The 22,828-nt window shown below is 29.4% G+C and overlaps 2 protein-coding genes across 3 annotated transcripts; one reads left to right on the top strand and one right to left on the bottom strand.

The window, feature by feature from the left end:
• Window positions 1–8,146: 8,146 nt before the first annotated feature.
• Window positions 8,147–21,928, bottom strand: LOC103569866 (NAD kinase 2, mitochondrial). 2 transcript variants are annotated; one of them, XM_053739925.1, is made up of 6 exons: window positions 21,844–21,861; window positions 21,650–21,760; window positions 21,229–21,523; window positions 18,740–19,154; window positions 16,516–16,780; window positions 8,147–9,898 (listed from the first exon to the last, which is right to left on the bottom strand). In XM_053739925.1, the coding sequence occupies exons 2-6, from the start codon at window positions 21,687–21,689 to the stop codon at window positions 9,666–9,668; spliced, it is 1,248 nt and encodes a 415-aa protein (XP_053595900.1). In that variant the 5' UTR covers window positions 21,690–21,760; window positions 21,844–21,861; the 3' UTR covers window positions 8,147–9,665. The 2 variants fall into 2 exon arrangements, with proteins under 2 accessions (XP_053595900.1, XP_008545616.1); XM_008547394.3 differs by having other exon boundaries at window positions 21,650–21,928.
• Window positions 10,832–12,743, top strand: LOC128667971 (uncharacterized). Its single transcript, XM_053739926.1, has one exon. It carries the CDS (start codon window positions 11,018–11,020, stop codon window positions 12,017–12,019), a length of 1,002 nt encoding a protein of 333 aa, XP_053595901.1. The 5' UTR covers window positions 10,832–11,017; the 3' UTR covers window positions 12,020–12,743.
• Window positions 21,929–22,828: the final 900 nt, after the last annotated feature.

The raw sequence follows: 22,828 nt of genomic DNA, 5'->3' as shown, positions 1-22,828 counted from the left end.
AACTAGTGCGAAAGCTACACTGAGAAAAAAATTTTCTTCTGACAACTAAATTTTAGTTATGACAACAAAATGATTTGGTTGCCCATTGCTAGGCAAATATTTGGTTGTTTTCACTGAATATTGTATAATCCATGAACAAAACAAATTATTCAGAACTATAAAATATTTAGTAAAGATAATTTTGCGTTAAATAGCAAGCTTATAATCAAATTGATTACCTGTAGAGTTTATAAAAGTAGTCATAATGAAATATATAACTGATTCTTTGAGAATGAGTTATTAATTATAATAAAATATTGTTTTAAAATAACAAGATATTAATTTAACATTTGAATAATTGCATATTTAGAAAAATAATTTATCACCTTCACACGTAATTTTTTTCGTACTATGACAAAAATTGTTCAGGAAAAACATTAATATTAAACATCAATGTCATATTGTAATATAGGATCCCCTGTATTACTATTAAAAATTTTCAGCAGATAACTTGTCGCATGAATGCTTCAAGCAGGCGAATATAAAAACTCTGAAATAAGTTTCTTACCAGGGACACCGCAAATGGTGGGCGCGATCTAGTGGCGAGCATCGAACTACTCCCGCTGCTGCTGCCTAGCACCATAACTTTTAAATCAATAATCATTAGGTTCAAATATATATTTATTAACCTCGAACAAATATATATATTTATTCTGAATGAATATATTTTTTTGTGTCTAAGTAATATTTATTAGAGTTAATATAATGATATTTTGCTTTAAATATTTGGATTTGTTGGCACTACAAAATAGTTTAGTTGACCATTGTATAAATATTTTCTTAACTTTACCGAATGATTCTATTTTCTTAGAGAGAGAGAAAAGTTAATGCCAAATAAATAGAGTCTATTAAATCATTTGTTAAAAATGATAAAATAGATTACGTTGACGTAATAAAATTTAGTTGTCCCAAATAAATTTTATTTTAACAGAATTTAACAAAACCAATTTAATTGTCCAAAGAGAATTTTTTTCTCAATGTATAAACAAAAAACGAAGAGACAAAAAGGGAATCTCCGTTTTTTTTGCAATAACAAAAAATATTAAAGATACCTGAAATTTAAAAAAAGACCCTAAAAACCGAGAAAATTTCAGTACAATAAGTCTTGACTCCCCGAGTTGTAGCTCCATTATTTATAATTTTAATTTAACGTTGAAAGCTGGGCCCGCGCGGCCGTTTCGGTGCCTCCCTGATTAAAAACTCTGATTGAAACTGATTGAATCTGATTGAAACTCAATCAGAATTCTATCAGTTTCAATCAGAAACGAATTTTCAATCAGAAATGTTCGGGAGCGTTCGAGCGTCCTGATTGACTTTCTATCAGTTTCAATCAGATTCAATAAGAAAATAATAATTTTTAAGAACTTATATTCTGATTGAATCTGATTAAAACTGATTGGATTTTTCTCTATCAGTTTCAATCAGATTCAATAAGGAAATAATAATTTTTAAAAAGTTATTTTCCGATTGAATCTGATAGAAACTGATTGAGAAAACTTTAATCAGATTCAATCAGAAAATAATAATTTTTAAAAAATTATTATTGTAATAACAATTCGTATAACGACAATGTACAGAGAAATTGAGCTTCAATTAATATTAAGCATCAAAATAATTTTTTTCTCTCTAAAGTAAGTATTTAATTTGTAGATAAAAATAAAAGTCAACGTCAGGGTTGAAATTATAACTTTTTTTTTATTGAACCTCAAAATAATTCGGTTGCATACAAATATCCCTGATTAAAAACTCCGATTGAATCCGATTGAATCTGATTGAAACTCAATCAGAATTCTATCAGTTTCAATCGGAAACGAATTTTCAATCAGAAATGTTCGGGAGCGTTTGAGGCCTCCAATTGAATTTCAATCAGATTCAATCGGAAAAAAATATTTTTTATTTTCTGATTGAATCCGATTGAAATATTTCAATCAGTTTCAATCAGATTTAATCGGAAAATAATAATTTTTTAAAAACTACTTTCCGATTGAAACCGATTAAAACTGATTGAGAAAAATTCAATCAGATTCAATCGGAAAATAATAATTCATTTCTCGATTTTATCCCGATTGATCAATTTTTTATTTCTCCGTGTAGAATGTTCTACTTGATTTTAAACTATCTTCCTGATGAGCTAGATATAGCTAAAGTCCTTAGTAAAAATGAAACGAGGCACTGGCTAGCGTCTCGCTAGCGTCGCTAGAATCAATGCTAACGGTAGATGACAGACGAGGCGGCCCTCGTTTATTTTTAATAGGGGTATGCGTATTATCTATGAGATACGAGTAGTTTAACATTAGACAGTATAAAAATTGTAAGCTTAATATAGTATAAATCCTTTTTACTGTAGAATGTTCTACTGATTGTATCTTATAAACAGTGCACTTTAGCGATATCACCCTCTTTAGAAAATCTCATAGATTCTCATACATTCCCATAGAGATTTTATGAGAATGAATGAGTTCTATGAGAAGTGCTATACGGTTAAGTATAGGGCCTTATACATACAGCTATAAGAATCTCTCGGATTTTTTTAGCAGGGAAGTATAATAAACAATTCTGTAGAGGACGAAATTTTCTAAAAGATGGGTGCTATGCATCTTTTTCGTACGATGAGCCGTTTTTTTTTTTCACTATTAACAAAATTATATGAAACAAGTAAAAAATAGACTTTCGGAGCAGATAGAATCGACATAGATCGAGTTAGAGCAATTTGTTTTATAGACTTTCAAATTCAACAAATTCTCTGCAAATTAAAACTGGTTTCAAAACGATAGCTTAAAATCTGGCTAAGTTATAGCAATTTAAAAAAAATGTTATTCAATTAACATACTTTTTAAATGGAAAAATTTGATACTCGAGAGAAAGTACTTTAAATTAAATTGAAGAGCTGAAATTTTCAGGGAATTTTTTTCTCAATATAAACAACAAAATTTTCTTGTATCGGCTAGAAAAAAAAAATTTCGTTTCAAACGAAGCGGATTCAATTAGAAAATAATAATTTATCTATCGATTATTTTCCGATTGAATCCGATTAAATCCGATAGAAAATTTTCAATCAGTTTTAATCAGATTCAATCAGAAAATAATAATTCATTTATCGAATATTTTCTGATTAAATTCGACAGACAATTTTCAATCAGTTTCAATTGGATTCCATCGGAAAATAACAATTCAGATAGTATTGATAATTATTAAAATTTGGGCAGATATGAATTTCATTTATCATTAATTCAGCAATTTTTAAAATATCCGAGTATAGAATTTTATCTGTCTTTCCAATTTAATCTATTTTATAAAACGTTAAAACAAGCATTTTTCAGGATTATATAAAAACTTTTTTTAAAAAACTGTATTGATTGAGTTTAAAACTATTACGAAAATAAAAGGAAACATCAATAAAAAATTATATATATATATATTAAGATAGTTAAAAAAAAAAAAATTTGTTTTTTTTTTGGTATCCCAAAATTGACAGTCTACCTAAAAATAAAAATTTCGGTACCAATCCAAGCTCTTAATAATAATACTACAGTTTGCGTCAATCAATTTTTCTATTTTCTATTTAAATAACACGGGAAAAAAACTTTTTATTTTTTAGAATTTTCTAACTTACAAGCCAATCAACGAATTATTATGCACGATAGATATTTTTGTAGGATATTGAATGCTCTACAACAAAAGTCTCATCATTTTTTGATAAATCTAACTGTTCAAAAGTTGTTTGAGCTTAAAGTCAAATTTATAGAAAATTTTGAGATCTTCTTACTTTTCCGGCGAAACTATCAGTTTTATCAGAAAATCTCATAGAAACTTTTTTGTAGGTAATTTCATTTCTCAAAAATTATTATGAATAAAGTTTTTTAAAATTTCGCTTTTTTTTTCTAGTTATTTTCATTTCTATGTCAAGCTCTGTAAAAATAGTTTTCTGATCGATTTTTTATAAATTCTAAAATAAATTTTTTGTATTTTAACTTATATTTTTTTAATAAATTTTTTTCGTGGGGGTCTTTAACGCAAGGATTTTCGTATGCTCCAACTAATAGAAAAAAAAGTTGCTTGAACCAAGAGAAAAATTTCTTAGGAGAAAAGATATATGTAGAGGAGAGGAAATTCACCAGTCCTAGGTAATAGCATTGGAAGTAGTTCGGTGCTCGCCACTAGATAGCGCCTACTACTTGTGAAGTGTCCCTGGTAAGAAACGTAGTTCAGACGTATTGTATTCCAGACTTGGAAGCAATTCTGACACGAGCACTCCTCTGTTCTTTGACAGAGTGACAAGTGCCATTTTTGGTGGTAATATAGTATATCCTATATTACTTCATGACATGAAATCTAATTGTTAATATAGATTCAACGTAGATTTTAATATATTTGATTTTTTAATGTTTTACCATTTAATAATATATAAAATTATTTTTTCCCGGGAATCGATAATTTTTGATTAATTTACAATCGAAACCTTCCGGAAATATCTGATTAAATCCAATTGAAACTAATTGAAAGTCAATCAGAAATTTCCGATTGACTTTTAATCAGCTTCAATCGGATTCAATCGGAAACTTCCGAATGATTCCGATTAAAACTGATTAAAAGTCAATCGGAAATTTCTGATTAACTTTCAATCAGAATCATTCGGAAGTTTCCGATTGAATCCGATTGAAACTGATTGAATGTCAATTAGAAATTTCCGATTAAATCTGATAGGACGTTTTCAATCAGTTTCAATCGGAGTTTTTAATCAGGGCTGCGCGTCACCACCAAGCAAAGTATGCAACACAAAATAATTTTTTTTATAAAATTGGCTTGCATGCGCCCTCTAGCTCAATTTCTGCAGCTCTGTTACCGACAGCGTGACATAATGTAAACGACTAATTATTTTGTTTTTTTAATTAATTTTTTTCGCGAACATAATAAGCCCCAGGAGATTGGTTTTTGACATTTCTTATTCAGAATTTATCGCCCTTTAATTTAATACCAGTCATCATAGGGTTTTACATTAATAGATACAAGTTTTTTAATGAAAATACGCTGTGTCTCGGCTTCCATATTGTTATTTTATTATTTATTTAAAAAACGCCGCCGAATGGAGCTTTCTTATTATTATTTTCGTGATCTACGGAATTTTTTACGTATTATCAATAAAAAAAAATCCAGTAGTTAGTTTCCCCCTACATCGCTTAAGAGTAAATTAAGTGGACTATATCGATCCATTTGAATCAAGACTTGAGAATTGTGTTGCCGACAGTCTTTTGGACAGTATAGCCGACTTATTTAATCCTGAAGGTCCTGAATTAACACTAATGGACGTATTTGGCCATAAAGTACCCATTGAATCACTATCTACTGATTATGATGAGAATTTATACGACACCCTTGATTTTTATTAAACGGAGACAGTAAAAGATGTGTCGATAACATCTAATTGAATTTCACTTCTACCTCTAGCTCTATTAACTATTATTAATTATTTTGATTCCCTCATTAATTAATTGTCCCCGAAAAACGAAATAATTTAAAATTCTAATAGAAGACACGAACATAAAATATTTTTTCGAATCAGTAGTTTCATGATAATTAGACTATCATACAAAATGAATATCGTTGTAAAAAAAATCAATCATTACATGAAAAATTTAAGGCTAAATTAACAATTATAATTTTTTTATGTATGCAATTGTTTTTTAATTTGTTAATAATAATGTAATTATTATAATTAATAATTATCCAATAAAAAAAAATTACATAAGAATCCAGCTGACTTCCTCATGTGAATTCTCATCTGACGCTATGGGATGGATTTCTGAATGGTTTGCTATAGGAATCCAGGATAGATTCCTACACGAATTCCTACTTAATTTCCCATGGAAATAAAAATCATTTATCAATATACAAACCCGGGAAAAACTATTTTAGATAATCAGATATAACCATATAGATTTATATGAATTTTAGCAATCAAGTATATAAGTCGGAATGGGGAAGGAGGGTATCCCTAAAATTTTTTTTTCAATATTTTGCGCCCTGTTTAGAAAATCTCATAGAATCCAATAGATCTTCATAAATTCCTATAGTAATTTTATAAGAATGAATGAGTTCTATGAGAAGTGCTATAGTTAAGTATAGGGCCTTATAAATACAGCTATAAGAATCTATTGGATTTTTTAAGCAGGGCGAACATTCCAAAATCACGTTTGTAAATATAATTGAACACAGGGTTGCAAATAGCGCATTAAATTTATAATTGCATTAGTACTTCAATTAAATTTTTTTTTATTTTTCATAATTCAAAAACAACAAATTAAAAATTATTTTTTAATTTTGAATTCAATATCTCAAAATAATTTTTTAATTTTTAATCCTACGTTTTGGATTAAAACGTTAATTAAATTATGGCATAATCTATTAAAAAGTAGTGATTGGTCAAATTAAGAATTGATATCTTAGAAACTGATTTTTCCAGCCAACAAATTGAAAAAGTTACTAACTTTTATTTTATAAATTCGATATCACTGATCAATTATTAGCTTAAAATATCATTTATTCATCATTATAAATTAATTTACAATATATATATAAATTGAATAAGTGGTAAATAATAAAATGAAAAATTCGTATACTAGATCTTTAGATATTAGGATCCCGGGTCAAAAAATTAGATCTGTTTCAAAATGAATGATAAATTCATATATTTTTTCTTTAATTCAAGTTTATTAATCGTATTTATTTTATAAAGGAATTTAATCTGTTTTTACCCGTACTATTCCTTATCCAGGTCAAAGTTAGACTTATTTTCGTATGGTATTTAGTCTGTTTTAATTCGGGTTCAGACTAAAAACAGCCTTTTTTTATTATAATTATTGGCGTTTCAATTGTTTTTAAGGACAAAAACAGACTTTATTTACTATAGTTTTTAGTTTGCTTTTAACCGCTTTTAGATCTAAAACAGGACTTTTTATAAATATAAATAATAACAATAATAATCTAGATTTATAAATTTATTTTAATTTTTTCGTATCTGAAACATGCTAATGCAGTTCCGTAATAAGATGCCACAAGAATTTTGATGTTTTCTAATGCCAGAATATTTTAAATTTCATCCATTAAATAAGAAAAATTTCTTGACATTTTAAGATTTATTTTTTCACTTTTAGTAAAAGCTAAAGATATACAATCAAGACAACTAGAAATTAAGCTGTCAAACTTTCATTAATTACCAATAATAATATTTTTAGTTGTAATTTTTTTTTTTTTTTTATAGAAATTATAAAAAAAAGCCTTAAATAGTCAAAGTGAGCGACTAATGGTACTGAGCGGGTAGAGGGGCTTTTACCTCAAATAGTAAACAAAACATAACCAATTTTGTAGCTTAATATTTTTTTATAAATATTGCCCATAAATAAAAATCTTACAATTCCAGTTTTGTCCTTGCCAATTTTCAGAACTAAAATTTTTAAAATTCAAGAATTAATCCGATTTTGTCTGCCCGTAACGCAATTGTTTTTAAAACAATAGGTCGAAGACAGCTTAAAATTATTGTAAAAGATCGAAAACAGATCACATAATTCAATCAGACTAATATCAGATCAAATTTTTCGGTCCGGGTAGATCAAAAACAGATTAAAATTTTTATAGAAATTCAATAACAGACCAAGTAGCCCAAATACACTTCAGTTAAACTACAATCAGATCAAATTTTTTGACGATGAACGTTAACTAATTTTTCGGTTCCTCATTTTTAAAATTTTTTTATGTTTATTTTAATAGTAATAACTGTAGATATCAATTAATCGATTCTTTTTCATATTAATTTTAATTTAAGAAATTACAAATTTTGCTCTTCTATGTGTACCAAATTTCGATATAAATAATAGCCATTTTGTAATATATACAATGATTCTGGTTTGACAATAGTATCGAATATACTAATTTTAAGTCGAAAATAAACTACAAACTATTAAAATTTTGAGCATAATTTTTTTCCGTGTATAGGATGATATTTTGAAAATTTACCAAAAATTTTTGTACTAATTTCTAGGAAATTCCGATTAATTGCTGAAAAATAATGATAGTTTATTATTAAGTACAACAAAAAACCAACAGCACAAACTATTCGAAAAATTTTTTTATTTATGAAAAAATATATTAACATAATTATGAAATATCTATATATTAGATAAAATAAATTTTGTTCGTGATGTAATAATATTAATGTTTTTTAATTATAAAAAAAATCGTAAATAATTTTGATTTAAATAAAATTCAAGAATTAAAATTTCGTCAATTTATTGTGATTTGATCGAAAGTTAAGATACATATGATAATAAAATAAATCATTATTTTTCGTATATGATTGTAAATTACTTTGTCAGCAACAGAATTATCGGACCATGATATCATAATTTTTCAACATCGCGACCTTTTATTATTAAAAAGTTATTTACTATTATCGTTAATCGTTTTATATATATTAGGAAGGGCCAAAAAACATAACTAATTTTTTTTTCTTTAGTTACCGTGAAAATATGGTTAAAGATGATGAAAAAATAATTCCGGTAAAGTTTGAGCTCTTAATATTAATATTAAGATGTGATGCTTCGAGATTTTTGATTTACCATTTAAATATCATGGAAGAAGAATAATTTTTTAGTTTGGAATTTTCACCTCGGCAATGGCTCATTGTACGAATAAGCCCAGCATACATTTTTGTAGAAAATTTAATGCTCTACAAAAAAAGTCTCTTATCATTTTTTGATAAATTCATCTGTTCAAAAGTTATTGGAGCTCGAAGTCAAGTTAGAGTAAATTTCAAGATCTTTTTACTTTTCCGGCGAAACTATCAGACTTCTGAAAAAATGTCTCAGAATCTTTTTTATACACAATTTTATTTCCTACAAATTATGTCTGATAAATTTTTTTGAAATACCGTTTTGTTTTTTAGTTATTTCCATTTTAATGCCAAGCTCCTAAAAAAATAGTGTTCTGATCGATTTTAAGGGCATGGCATTAAAATGGAAATAACCAGAAAACAATGTAGAATTTGAAAAAAATTTATCAATGATAATTTGTAGGAAATAAAATTCTCTACAAAAAAGATTTCATGACATTTTTTCATAAGTCTGATAGTTTCGCTGGAAAAGTAAAAAGATCTCGAAATTTATTCTAACTTGATCCGAGCTCCAATAAATTTTGAACAGTGGGATTTATCGAAAAATGATAAGAGACTTTTTTTGTACAGCTTTAAATTTCCTACAAAATATGTACTGGACTTATTCATACAATGAGCCATTGCTAAGGTAAAAAATTCCAAACTAGAAAAATTTTTTTTTCCATGTTATTAAAATGGGAAATCAAAAATCACGAAGCGCCATCTCTTATTATTAATATTACGAGCTCAAACTTTACCAGAATTTTTTTTTCATCTTCTTTAACCATATTTTCACGGTAACTAAAGAAAAAAAAATTTGTTCTTTTTTTTGACGCACCCTAATATATATATAATTTTTTTTTCTATCTTACGCTTTCTAATAAAATCACAATAAAGGTATGATTTTATCAATAATAATTCTTGAGTTTTATAAGAATCAAGTTTCCTAAAATTTACGTCGATAAAATTATGAATAAATTATTTAATTTGGTAATTTAATCGTTCTAAGCGCATCATCTGGATGTGTCTCGAGAATGGCAATCGAGCCAATATTGAATGGTACACCTATACCACCGTCCAACACCAACCCTGCATCATAACAATGTGATCTTATTGTTAAACGATTACAGAATGCACGGGGTTTCATTGTTTTCGGTAATGGCCATATATCATTTAAAATAATATCTCTAATAGCATAACTCATTCGCACGTCATCTGTAACAGAGTAAAAGATATTCAAACATAAAATGAAAAAACATTTGGAAAATCCAAGGGTGCACAACTTTAACGACTCACGTTTTCAAAGTCCGGTGTCCATCATAACTTAAAAACTACTGCACCGATTCTTTTGAAATTTTGAACACTATTTATGTACATAATTAACGAGGCAAAGCTGGAGAGCTTTTTTTAAATTTATTAATAATTCGTACTTTCTAATAACAAAATAAGTCAATTTTTTTCGCTAAAAAATTGTGTTTTTCTTCTTAAACGTTCCAAAAAAGTTAAAAAATTGAAATTTTGAAAAACCCTCCCAGCGTTACCTGGAGAAAACTATTATCTAATGAAAAAACTTTAAACCCTTGATTTCGGATGATCAAGCACAAAGTTATGAGAGGCACCACGATTCTACTTTTTTCTGAGGCGCGTCCGAGTAATTCATGCCATTGCCGTATTTTTCAATAAGGTAAAAGCCCCCATTATTGACACTATAAGAATGTCTGTTATTGTTTGAATTTTTTAATCGTATTTTAAATTAATATAATCAACTTTTTTTGCATTGGAAGTTTTAATTGATGTCTCTACTTGTATATTTGAATTAATTTACCTAAATAGCAATAAATCAAATATAAAATATATTAATTTAAAATCAACAAGTCGAGTGCGGGTATTATTGACAGGGTAAAATAGGATCAGAGCCAACTATTAACATACCATGAATCCTATTATTGACATGTGGCTGTTCCGTACCAGCTGTCTCAAAGTACCGAAAGGTGGCAGCAAGACAGCCGAGACGAAAGTACCAACAGCAGGAGACGACCGAGGAAACAATCTATACAGTTTCGATTACCTTTTGAATAAAAGAAAATATATATTTGTTATCATTCATTATTAAGTTACCGCCAAAGTTATAGCTGTATTTTTTAATATTTATTGAATATAATTTAATAAAGAATAGTGATATTAATTGCATTGTTATTACTGTTATTTAATTAGTAATAGTTAAATATAATTATAATTGTAGAAATAAAACTACAAACTGGTAACCCCGTTAAAAAAACGTTCAGTTACAAATAAAATAACGACGCCATAAAACGAGGTTAGAATCCGTTTTTGATGAAAAAAACCGACAAACAAGTCGAAGTGAAAGACGAAGATACAAAAAAATTTCAAGACAACGACAGTGCTGGTCAATCAAGATTAACCATGACGCCAGCAGAGTATGAACAACAGATACTGGAATTGCGGGAACAAATGACGTTGTTACAAGCGGGAATACAGCAAGTACGTGCAGGTGCGCAACAAGTAGCCCCAAGGGAAAATCAAGAAAATGGACAAAATCCAGGTAATCAAAATGATGTTCAAGCAACAAACTTTAAACTATCTACGTTTTGGGTTAAAAAACCGGACTTGTGGTTTATACAAGCTGAGTCAAAGTTTAGTAAAAATAATATCAGGAGTGACAAAACAAAATACGACGCGGTGTTAGAGATATTGGACGAAAAAGCTATAGAACTGGTATCAGATGTCATAAGAAATCCACCAGAGGAGGACAAATACAAGACGTTGAAAGAAGCGTTAGTAAAACGTACGACAGATTCAGCTGAGAGACAAATGCACATATTGCTGTCAGAAATACAATTAGCGGATAAAAAACCGTCGCAGTTATTGAGACAAATGAAGGAGTTAGCGAATGGTCAGGCGACAGATGAGTTACTAAAAACAAAGTGGATCGACTTGCTACCCGAAAATATACAAATAACAATGAGAGTGCTATCAAAAAAATCATCGCTAGATGACCTTGCGGACGCAGCTGATACCATGATAGAAAACACCACAAGAGCAATATACAGCACCGACGTGAATGCCATTAAGACGACAGACATTGAAAAACGAATATCAGGAATCGAAAAGTGTATGCAGGACTTGGCTGATATTTTGAAGAATAACCACAGGTACAAACAAGCTCGTGGTCGTTCGGGATCGCGGGACAGACAGCAGACAACTAGTGCGAACGGGATGTGTTACTATCATGATAAATTTCGTGACAAAAGTTTCAAATGCAGAGCTCCGTGCAACTACAATGGTCCAGATTTGCGTAAACAAGCGGAAAACTAAAAACGCTACCTTCATCTGAGGCGGTGAAAGACAGCGTCAATTCCGTTAATTCAAAAACTGAATACCGCCTCCATGTATATGACAAAGCAACTAATTTTAAATTTCTCGTAGATTCCGGATCAGTAGTCTCAATTATTCCAAGGACGGCAGTAAGAGGAAAATTAAACAGCGCCGATTTGATCTTATATGCAGCGAACAATACTGCGATAAAAACGTATGGCGTTAAATGGCTCACAGTTGACCTAGGGCTGAGGAGAGCGTTTAAATGGCCATTCATCGTGGTTGACGTCAAATCAGCAATAATAGGGGCAGATTTTATTGCTAACCATGGGATATTGATTGATTTAAAGCGACAGCAACTCTTGGACCCAAAGACAAATTTAACGAGGAGTGGAATATTTGAAAAAACAGAAATACATAGTATTTCAACAGTTGAATCAAGTGAGAACCCGGTGAAATATGAAGACGATTATTTTAGGAAGCTGTTGAATGAATTTATCGATGTGACAAAGCCATCAGCGAGAAATATTAAAAAGAATAAAAATGTAGAGCATCATATCCCGACAGTGGGACCACCGATAGCAGAACGTGCCAGGAAATTAGCTGGAGAAAAATTAAAAGCGGCCAAGGAGGAGATAGACATGTTGCTAGCTTTGGAAATAATCAGACCATCAAAAAGCGAATGGGCAAGCCCGCTCCACATGCAGAAGAAAAGTACAGGTAAATGGAGATTGTGTGGTGACTATAGGAAAGTGAATCAAAAAACCAAACACGACAGATATGCTCCAGGAACCATAGAAGATTTAATACAAAGATTGCATGGCAAGAAGATATTTAGTAAAATAGACATGATTATGGCATATTTACAAATTGATATGGCAGAAGAAGACATTCCGAAAACGGCAATAACAACCCTTTTCGGTTTGTTTGAATTCACAAAAATGCCGTACGGACTGAAAGGAGGATCGCAAACATTTCAAAGGTACATGGACTCAATTTTCCGCGACTTGGACTTTGTGTTTGTATATATAGATGATATTTTAATCATGTCTGAGAATGAAGAAGAGCACAAGAAGCAGGTACGATTGGTGTTGGAACGGCTGAGAGAACACGGTTTAATAATAAACTTAGAAAAAAGTGTTTTTGGGAAAGCAGAGGTAGTATACCTGGGATATACTATAAATGAACATGGATACAGACCACCAGCAGAACGCGTAGAAAAAATTAAAAACTACAGGAAACCTGAAACAATTAATGACTTGAGAAAATTTTTGGGAGTAATTAATTATACCAGGAGATTAATTCCAAAGGCAGCAGAAATGCAGGCGCCACTTAATGAATATCTAAAGGATTCAAAAAAAAATGACAAAAGAAAAATTAAATGGACAACGGAAGCTGAACAAGCATTCGAGAAATGCAAGCAAAGTGTGGTGGAGGTTGTCATACTGTCATTCCCTGCCAATGATGCACCATTGATGTTAAAAACAGACGCATCAGATTTCGCCGAGGGAGCAGCCTTAGATCAACAAATAAATGGAGTGTGGACACCGATATCATTATTCTCGCGTAAGCTATCAAAAGCTGAACAAAATTATAGTACATACGATAGAGAACTGCTAGCCATTTTTGCAGCAATTAAAAATATGAGACACTTGTTAGAATGCCGAGAATTCACGGTTCAAACAGATCACAAACCTTTGGTGTATGCGTTTCAACAGAAATTAGACAAAGCATCACCAAGGCAGATTCGTCAACTGTCGTTTATTTCTCAATTTACCACGGACATCATCCATGTGAAAGGAGAAGAGAACAGTGTTGCTGATGCGTTGTCTAGAATTAATACCATCGATGTACCCACAATGCTTTCCAGTCAAAGGATTGCAGAAGCACAGGAACAGGACCAAGAGCTCCAAAAGATTCAAGAACAATCGTCGCTAAAGCTACAGAGACTAAATATAGAGGGCCAGCAGATATACTGTAACATTTTTAAGAACATAGTGAGACCATACATACCCAAAGAGCTAAGGAAACTCGCATTTGAGTCAGTACATGGAAACGCTCATCCCAGCGGTCGGAACACTAGCAGGACTCTCAGAGAAAGATATATATGGCCTGGGATCAGAAAGGATGCAGCACAATGGTCAAAAGAATGTCTTCAGTGTCAGAAATCGAAAATTCAACGTCACAATCGCATAAATCACTTAAAAATAGACGTATCGGATGCTAGATTTAATCATATAAATATAGATATCATTATGCTACCAAATGTAGATGGATATAGATACTGTCTTACAATAATTGATAGGTTTTCAAGATGGCCAACAGCCGTGCCACTGAAGGATATTACGACGGAAACCATAGTTACAGCACTATTCAATAATTGGATATGTTTCTTTGGAACACCATTAAAAATTACGACAGACCAGAGAGCGCAGTTTGAATCAGCGTTGTTCAAAGGACTAACAAGATTCATAGGAGCAAATAAAATACGGACTTCCCCGTATCATCCTGCATCCAATGGAATAATTGAAAGATGGCACAGGACTTTAAAAGCAGCGTTAATGTGTAAGTCAGGAGTACCGTGGATACATGCATTACCATCAGTGTTGCTAGGATTACGCACGACATATAAAGAAGATATCAAATCGTCGCCAGCGGAAATGGTGTTTGGAACAACGTTGAGAGTACCAGGCGAATTTTTTGTACATCAAGAATTGCCGACAGACCCACAAGCATTCCTAGAAAATCATCGAAAAGCGATGAGAATGATGCAACCGACACAGACAGCACATCATTCAAAGCCAAAAGTATTTATTCACAAAGACCTGGACAAGTGTTCACATGTATTCATACGGTGTGATCATGTGAAAGCACCGTTAGAACAACCGTACCAAGGTCCATTCAAAGTAATTGAAAGACTGAGTGATAGACTATTTAGAGTAGATGTAGAAGGTCAAGAAAAAAACATATCGATAGAAAGACTGAAACCAGCGTATCTCCCACAAGAAGAATTAGAAGAGAATGAGACTGAGCAGAGCAATGAAAATGAAAATGTCTCACCACGTGCAATGATCGCCAAAGGAGTTGAAATTCCCGCCAATCGTGTCAAAGACACTGAAGGGGGAGTGGATGTGGCTGTTCCGTACCAGCTGTCTCAAAGTACCGAAAGGTGGCAGCAAGACAGCCGAGACGAAAGTACCAACAGCAGGAGACGACCGAGGAAACAAACTATACAGTTTCGATTACCTTTTGAATAAAAGAAAATATATATTTGTTATCATTCATTATTAAGTTACCGCCAAAGCTATAGCTGTATTTTTTAATATTTATTGAATATAATTTAATAAAGAATAGTGATATTAATTGCATTGTTATTACTGTTATTTAATTAGTAATAGTTAAATATAATTATAATTGTAGAAATAAAACTACAGACAGATCTAATGCGCATGCGCAGCAGTTTATAAAAAATTATTAAAGACCACCGTCAATGAGGTTCAAATTAATTATAAATATTTGAATTAAAAACGACAAAATACGATAATTACAATTAAAAATTTATCTAGGACACAGTTTTATTTTTTTATAAATTCGACGACACTATTCTTGCTTCGACAATTTTTTATTCAATGTTTTGTTTATTATGAAATTACTAAGCAGCGTGTTAAAATAAATATATCGATATGTATGTTAAGGAGGTTAAGTTACTTTAGTTTGTGGCCTGTCGCTAGTTGACACACGTGAATTTTTGTGTACCGACTATTGACACCCGATATTTTTAAATAATTCAGATTTATCAGTCTAAATCAATGATTCTGGGGTTATTTAGACTATAAATAACCTAAAACAATATTTAATAATACACTTACATTAGAACTGTATAAGTAAATCCGTTTCTAAAAATACGATCTCTCTAAACGAATTGTTAAGAAATTCAAAACATTCTAGCGATGGTGGTCTACTCGGAAAAATAAATTTTTTTTACAGCGAATAATTTATTCCCGGAAATAAAATTGAACTATTTTTCCATTTAAAAATATCAAAAAATTGATAACAAGTATTGAGCAATGTGATTATTCATACAGTTAATTAAAAAATTAATGAATTTAAACAATATGTCAATAACAGGGGCTTTTACCTTATTTCTTCGTGAAAATTTCACAAAATATTCTTCGAACACCATACTTTAATGTACCATTGGTTCGAATAAAGCGATTTTAACTGTGTCGTAACAAAAAATTTTCAAAAAGATGTCATTTTTTGTACGAGTTAACCTTAAACCCCCCCCCCCCCCCCCCCCCGCCGTTAATATAAATATGCTTTTTATGACGTGTCACTGCGATATCACAAATGAAGAACACGATTTTATGTGAGGCAATGAGGTGACTTTGACAGGGGACAGTAAAGTCTAATCTCGCCACTCCGCGTTTGAGTTGTACAATAATCTTTTTTGTATTTTTATTTTAGTACTATCAAATTTGTAAATAATATAATACCTGATAAAAATTGAAGACTATTGTTGTAATCGTTAGAAATTTTGTCAATTTCTTTGTCAGTATATTTACTAGTTGGCGAAGCAACATTTAAAATTTCTTTAACAGTTTGTGGTGTCAAACTATTTATTGCTTTATACCACGCACTCGAACCTGTTCCGGTACTTACGCAAAGTCCAGAACTCTTGAATTTGTGATAATTTTCTTCATCATCTATACGGATTTCCAGCAAACTTGTTTTAGCTGACAATGCTTCACCTATAAATACCTAAAAATAATTTTATTGCTTAAAATTTATTTTATTTCCTAGAGAGAGATTTCCTATTATACTAATATGATTTAGAAATAATATAAAAAAAAAAATTACAATTAATTTTTTTAATAATGTGTAGTAAAACTTTGGTCACTCTAATAAAGAAAAATTCTTCAGCAGAGTAACTAAAACAGACAAACGACTTCCAGCATCACCGTCGTGACCCGTAGTCTAAACTCATGAGGAGGCATGACCCGGGCCTCGGCGATGTTCACTAGAGTAACCAGAGATGCGACGTTGGACGATTTATAATTTTATAATTTTTTTTGTATTGGATCTGCAGATGCCAGGGTTGCAAATAGCGCGTTAAATTTATAATTGCATTAGTGCTTCAATTAAGGCCATGCTCAGGCAGTGCCTCCCACTTTTTAAAAAATTTCAATGGCTTTCAACTCTCATAACCATATTAAAATTATATTAATTAATTAAAAAAAAAAAAAAAATTTTAATTGAAAAAGGGAGAGCGTAGTCGTAATTTTGCTAAGATATAGATTAAAAAAAAATTACTTGCAGTTGATATCAATTGCAAGCTGAACGAAATTTGTAAAATAAATTTCAGTAAAATCGTCATGTCAATTTTAAAATTCGAATTTTCAAACTTTATAGGCTAAAATTTATTTAACAAATTTCATTCAACTCCTGATTGATATCAATTGCAAGTAATTTTTTTTAAATTCTATACCTCGGTGAAATTACGACTACGTTCTCCTTTTTTCAATTAAGGTTTTAATTTTTTTTTAATTAATTAATAAAATTTTCATACGGTTATGACAGTTGAAAGCCATTGAAATTTTTTTAAAAGTGGGGGGTACTGTCTGAGAATGCCCTTAAATATTTTTTTATATTTCATAATCCAAAACCAACAAATTAAAAATGATTTTTCAATTTTTATTTCCATATCTTAGAATTAAAAATAAATTTTTAATTTTTAATCCTACATTTTTCAATTAAAAATTAAATTTCAAATTCTTAATTAGTAAAGTAGCGTTAGAATTTCATGGCTTAGTTTTTAAATCTATGTTTTGAAATAAAACATTAAATGAACAATTTCAATTCGGAAAACCAGATTCGAAAATTTATTTATAATCTCAAATTTCATATTTAATAAATAAAAAGTAAATCAAAAATTTTAATTAGCCATAGCTAAAGGGGATTCCAAAATTACATTCCGTTTTTTCATTTTCTATTATCATATCAAAAATTAAATAAAAAGTTTTGAATTCCGAACATTGGATTAGTGTTGTTTTAATTTTAGATTCTCTGTTTACACTGAAAATTATTCAAAAAATTTAATTCGTAAATGTCTTAACTATGAATGATCTTTTTATTTCAAATTCTATTATATCTGACGATCAAGAGTAGGTTTAAAAATATTTAAACTTGAAGGTCAAGTAAAACAGTATTCTTTCCTGTTATAAGTGCCGTCAAATTTTTAGTCGATTACTTATCTAATTGCGTACCGCATCTAAATTAAAAAGTAATTTCCAATTTTCGATCCCACGTGTTTGATTTAACGAGTAATTTTTTAACTTTTAATCCCACATTTCTGAATTAGAATTAATTTTTGAAATTTTAAACCCACGTGTCGATTTAAAATCTAATTCTTAAATTTGTAATTTGACTTGTCTGATTAAAAATTAATTTTTTGATTGTGAATCCCACGCGTGTACATTTAAATTAATTTAGAAATTTTGAATCGCTCGCACCAAGTTAAATATCAATTTTAAAATTTTGAATCTCACGTCTCTGGATTAAAATTAATTTTTCAATTAAAGTTGTTGAATTAAAAATTAATTTCGTAATTTTAATCGATACAATTTCAATTACGGATTAAAAATTTAATTTTTAATTGCAAATATTCTCATAAAAGAATTCGCAACCCCGATACTAGGTTAGTTATCATGAACTTCTTACTTCATTTAATGCCAGCCAAGGTAATTTTCGTTGGTCAGATACTTGACTGTCCGAATCTGAAACTTTATTGCTATTAACTTGATAGTTACTCTGACCAACAATATGATTTTTTTCATGCATATGAAACGTTGGTTGCCAAATTTGATTTTTTTCTCCTTGAATCGTCACTCTAATCCTAGTCCTCATGACAACTTCATAATCACCCGCGTTCATTAGTTCAAAAATCTTCGGAATATCATCAGTGTATCGTCGATCCAGCATCAAATACCCTTCTGATGAATCTGGATCGGAATTTATTCCGAGAATCGGTTTTTTATTGTCAATAATAAGATTAGCGCCAAGTAAAAATGTTCCATCACCACCGACTGCTATTATCAAATCAGCCCAATCAAAGTGCGCCTGTTCAATAGTGAATCTAGAAAATTATTAATAAATAAATAAGAAAAATGTAAACATTAATTTCAAAACAGCACATTCTTAAACTCTAAAATAAAAACCGGGGTCCAGGCGGTGTACACGGAGAAAAAAACATAGTAAATTTTACTAAAAAATATGAGAATAATTACTAAATTTGGATAGTAAACTTGAAACGCGTATGATTTACATAAAAAAATTCACAAACAGATAAGCATATTTTACAAGTCGTTTAGTAATTTCTCATATACTGGTTATCCCGGGTCAAAAAATTAGGTCTGTTTAAATATAAATGATAAATTCAAATATTTTTTCTTTAATTCAAGTTTATAAATCGTATTTCTTTTATATAGGAATTTAATCTGTTTTCGCCGGTACTATTCCTTATCGAGGCCAAAATCAGACTTACTTTCGTATGATATTAAGTATGTTTTGAGGACAAAATGTTTAAGGACAATTGTTTTTAAGGACAAAAACAGACTTTATTTACTATAATTTTTAATCTGTTTTTAATCGCTTTCTGATCAAAAACAGGATTTTTTATAAATATAAATAATAATAATAATAATCTAGATTTATAAATTTATTTTAATTTTTTGGTATTTAAAACATGCTAATGCGCTTCCGTATTAAGATGTCACAAGAATTTCGATGTTTTCTAATGCCAAAATATTTTCAATTTCATCGAGTAAATAAGAAAAATTTCTTGACATTTTAAGAGTTATTTTTTCACTTTTATTAAAAGCTAAACAGTCAAGACAACTAGAAATTAAGCTGTCAAACCTTCATTAACTGCGGACATTTTTAAACAAAAGATACTAAGTAAATAGTAAACAAAACATAATCAATTCTGTAGCTTAATATTTTTTTAACAAATATTACCCATAAATAAAAATTTTATAAGTCCATGATTAAATCCAGTTTTGTCCTTGCAAATTTTTAGAACTAAAATTTTTATAGTTCAAGAATTGATCTAGTTTTGTCTGCCCGTAACGCAATTGTTTTTTAAACCAACAGCACGAGAGATTCAAAATTTTTAAATTAATTTAAATGTACACGCGTGGGATTCACAATCAAAAAATTAATTTTTAATCAGACAAGTCAAATTACAAATTTAAGAATTAGATTTTAAATCGACACGTGGGTTTAAAATTTCAAAAATTAATTCTAATTCAGAAATGTGGGATTAAAAGTTAAAAAATTACTCGTTAAATCAAACACGTGGGATCGAAAATTGGAAATTACTTTTTAATTTAGATGCGGTACGCAATTAGATAAGTAATCGACTAAAAATTTGACGGCACTTATAACAGGAAAGAATACTGTTTTACTTGACCTTCAAGTTTAAATATTTTTAAACCTACTCTTGATCGTCAGATATAATAGAATTTGAAATAAAAAGATCATTCATAGTTAAGACATTTACGAATTAATATTTTTGAATAATTTTCAGTGTAAACAGAGAATCTAAAATTAAAACAACACTAATCCAATGTTCGGAATTCAAAACTTTTTATTTAATTTTTGATATGATAATAGAAAATGAAAAAACGGAATGTAATTTTGGAATCCCCTTTAGCTATGGCTAATTAAAATTTTTGATTTACTTTTTATCTATTAAATATGAAATTTGAGATTATAAATAAATTTTCGAATCTGGTTTTCCGAATTGAAATTGTTCATTTAATGTTTTATTTCAAAACATAGATTTAAAAACTAAGCCATGAAATTCTAACGCTACTTTACTAATTAAGAATTTGAAATTTAATTTTTAATTGAAAAATGTAGGATTAAAAATTAAAAAATTATTCTTAATTCTAAGATATTGAATTAAAAATTAAAAAATCGTTTTTAATTTTTTGGTTTTGGATTATGAAATATAAAAAAAAATTTATTTGAAGCACTAATGCAATTATAAATTTAGTGCGCTATTTGCAACCCTGCTCATGATTATTTTTTATTATTCATTTATTCTGTATCATCTGACAAAATTGGGTGCTTTTGCTTGTATAATATCTCAAATAAACGATTTAATTATTCAAAAAACAGGACATTCTTATTTAAATATTTATTACCTATTTGTTATTTTATATTCAATGTTTCTTTTTTCTAAAGTATCCACGAGTTTTCTCTCAACAATTTTATTTTTTTCATGATTTGCTAACATCGAATCATAATTTGATCCTCGTTCTAATAAACGAATTTTAAATAGCGATTCATCAATATCTGGTTCTCGCAACCGTTCAAATTTGAATCTTGATACTTTTGTGACAATAAGAACACGTTTTGGTAAAAAACTCGTCGACTGATGTCTCATGATAGACAATTTTATTGAATTATTTGTCGATGTCCGCAAATTAAATAAAATTCCTGAAAAATAAATGAATAAATAAAATTATTTAAATTGCATTTTTATTTTTATACAAAATATAACATTATATATTTGTAAAGATGAAAAAAAATCGTTTATTAAATTTAAAAATTAAATTATATTACTCGCTGCTTCTCGGCGAATATTACTGACGAAAATCGTCATCACAACAAATATTATAACTTTTTTACGTTTTGAATTCACAATATTTACAAAGCATAATTGTAGTATATAACCTTAAATTAAATTAGAATAAGCTGATAAAGCAAACAAACATAAAAGGTTTTTAAAATAATTAAGTATAAAAAATATAAAACACTTCAGTTTATCGAGGTCATTATTTATTTTTATAGTGATAAGTTCGATTTAAAATAACTGTGAATTTTTAAATCATTATCTTACATTTAAATCATTATGACATATTTATATATATATATGTAAATTTTTTTACTGAAAACTTATTGTCATTTTACTGATACCGATTGTCGGACAATTATCTGATGATTGCGTTGGGAGTGATGCAAATTCCCACTTGTGCAAAGTCCCACCTGGTTGGCAGCATTGTCCCTGATAGCCAAGTTGGTGAGAAACTGATGAGAAACTTGCAGCCGCAACTGGAACCAAGTTGACCGCCAACAGTTGGTACCTCCAATAGTTGATGGACATTTTCTGAGAAAGTTGGTGGCAAAAAATGTAAATCCAAAAAGTTGACGATCACTTCCTGAGAAAGTTGGTGGCAAAAGTTGCTTGCAAAAGTTGGCAATCATAAGTTGACGGTAAATTTCTTTTCAATTTCCTCAGAAACTTGCATTCCAGTTGCGGCTCCATACTGGCACCAACTTTCTGAGAAAGTTGGCGGTAACTTGTAGCCAAAAGTTGCAAAAGCTGAAGTTGTCCATAACTTGTCGTCAAGTTGGTCGGAAACTAATGAATGACCAACTTTTTTACGATCAACTCGTGTTATCAGGGGTCATATGATACTAAACTATAGATGTTGATAAAAGCATTTCCAATTTTATCATGCGATGGTTACAGCTCTTCATTATCAATGAAAATTTTGATTTTAATTTTTTTTTTTAAATCTTTATTATCATTTATTAGATTTTTCTTTATTGCGATTATTAATGTAAAGAAAAAAAACTGAAAAATAATATTACATTATCGATAGACTTTATTTATAAAATAAAATACAGTACAGTAATAAAATATAACACTATTAACTTAATTTATATTGTTTCTTGTAATTTTTTATGGAATTCTTTAACTTCCTGTTTCTTTACATCGAATTGATATATGGCATTAAA

This window comes from Microplitis demolitor, chromosome 6 (assembly GCF_026212275.2).
Source record: "Microplitis demolitor isolate Queensland-Clemson2020A chromosome 6, iyMicDemo2.1a, whole genome shotgun sequence".
NCBI lineage: Eukaryota > Metazoa > Arthropoda > Insecta > Hymenoptera > Braconidae > Microplitis > Microplitis demolitor.
Note: the sequence above shows the minus strand (reverse complement) of the source record. Positions and strands in the feature narration are given on the sequence as shown.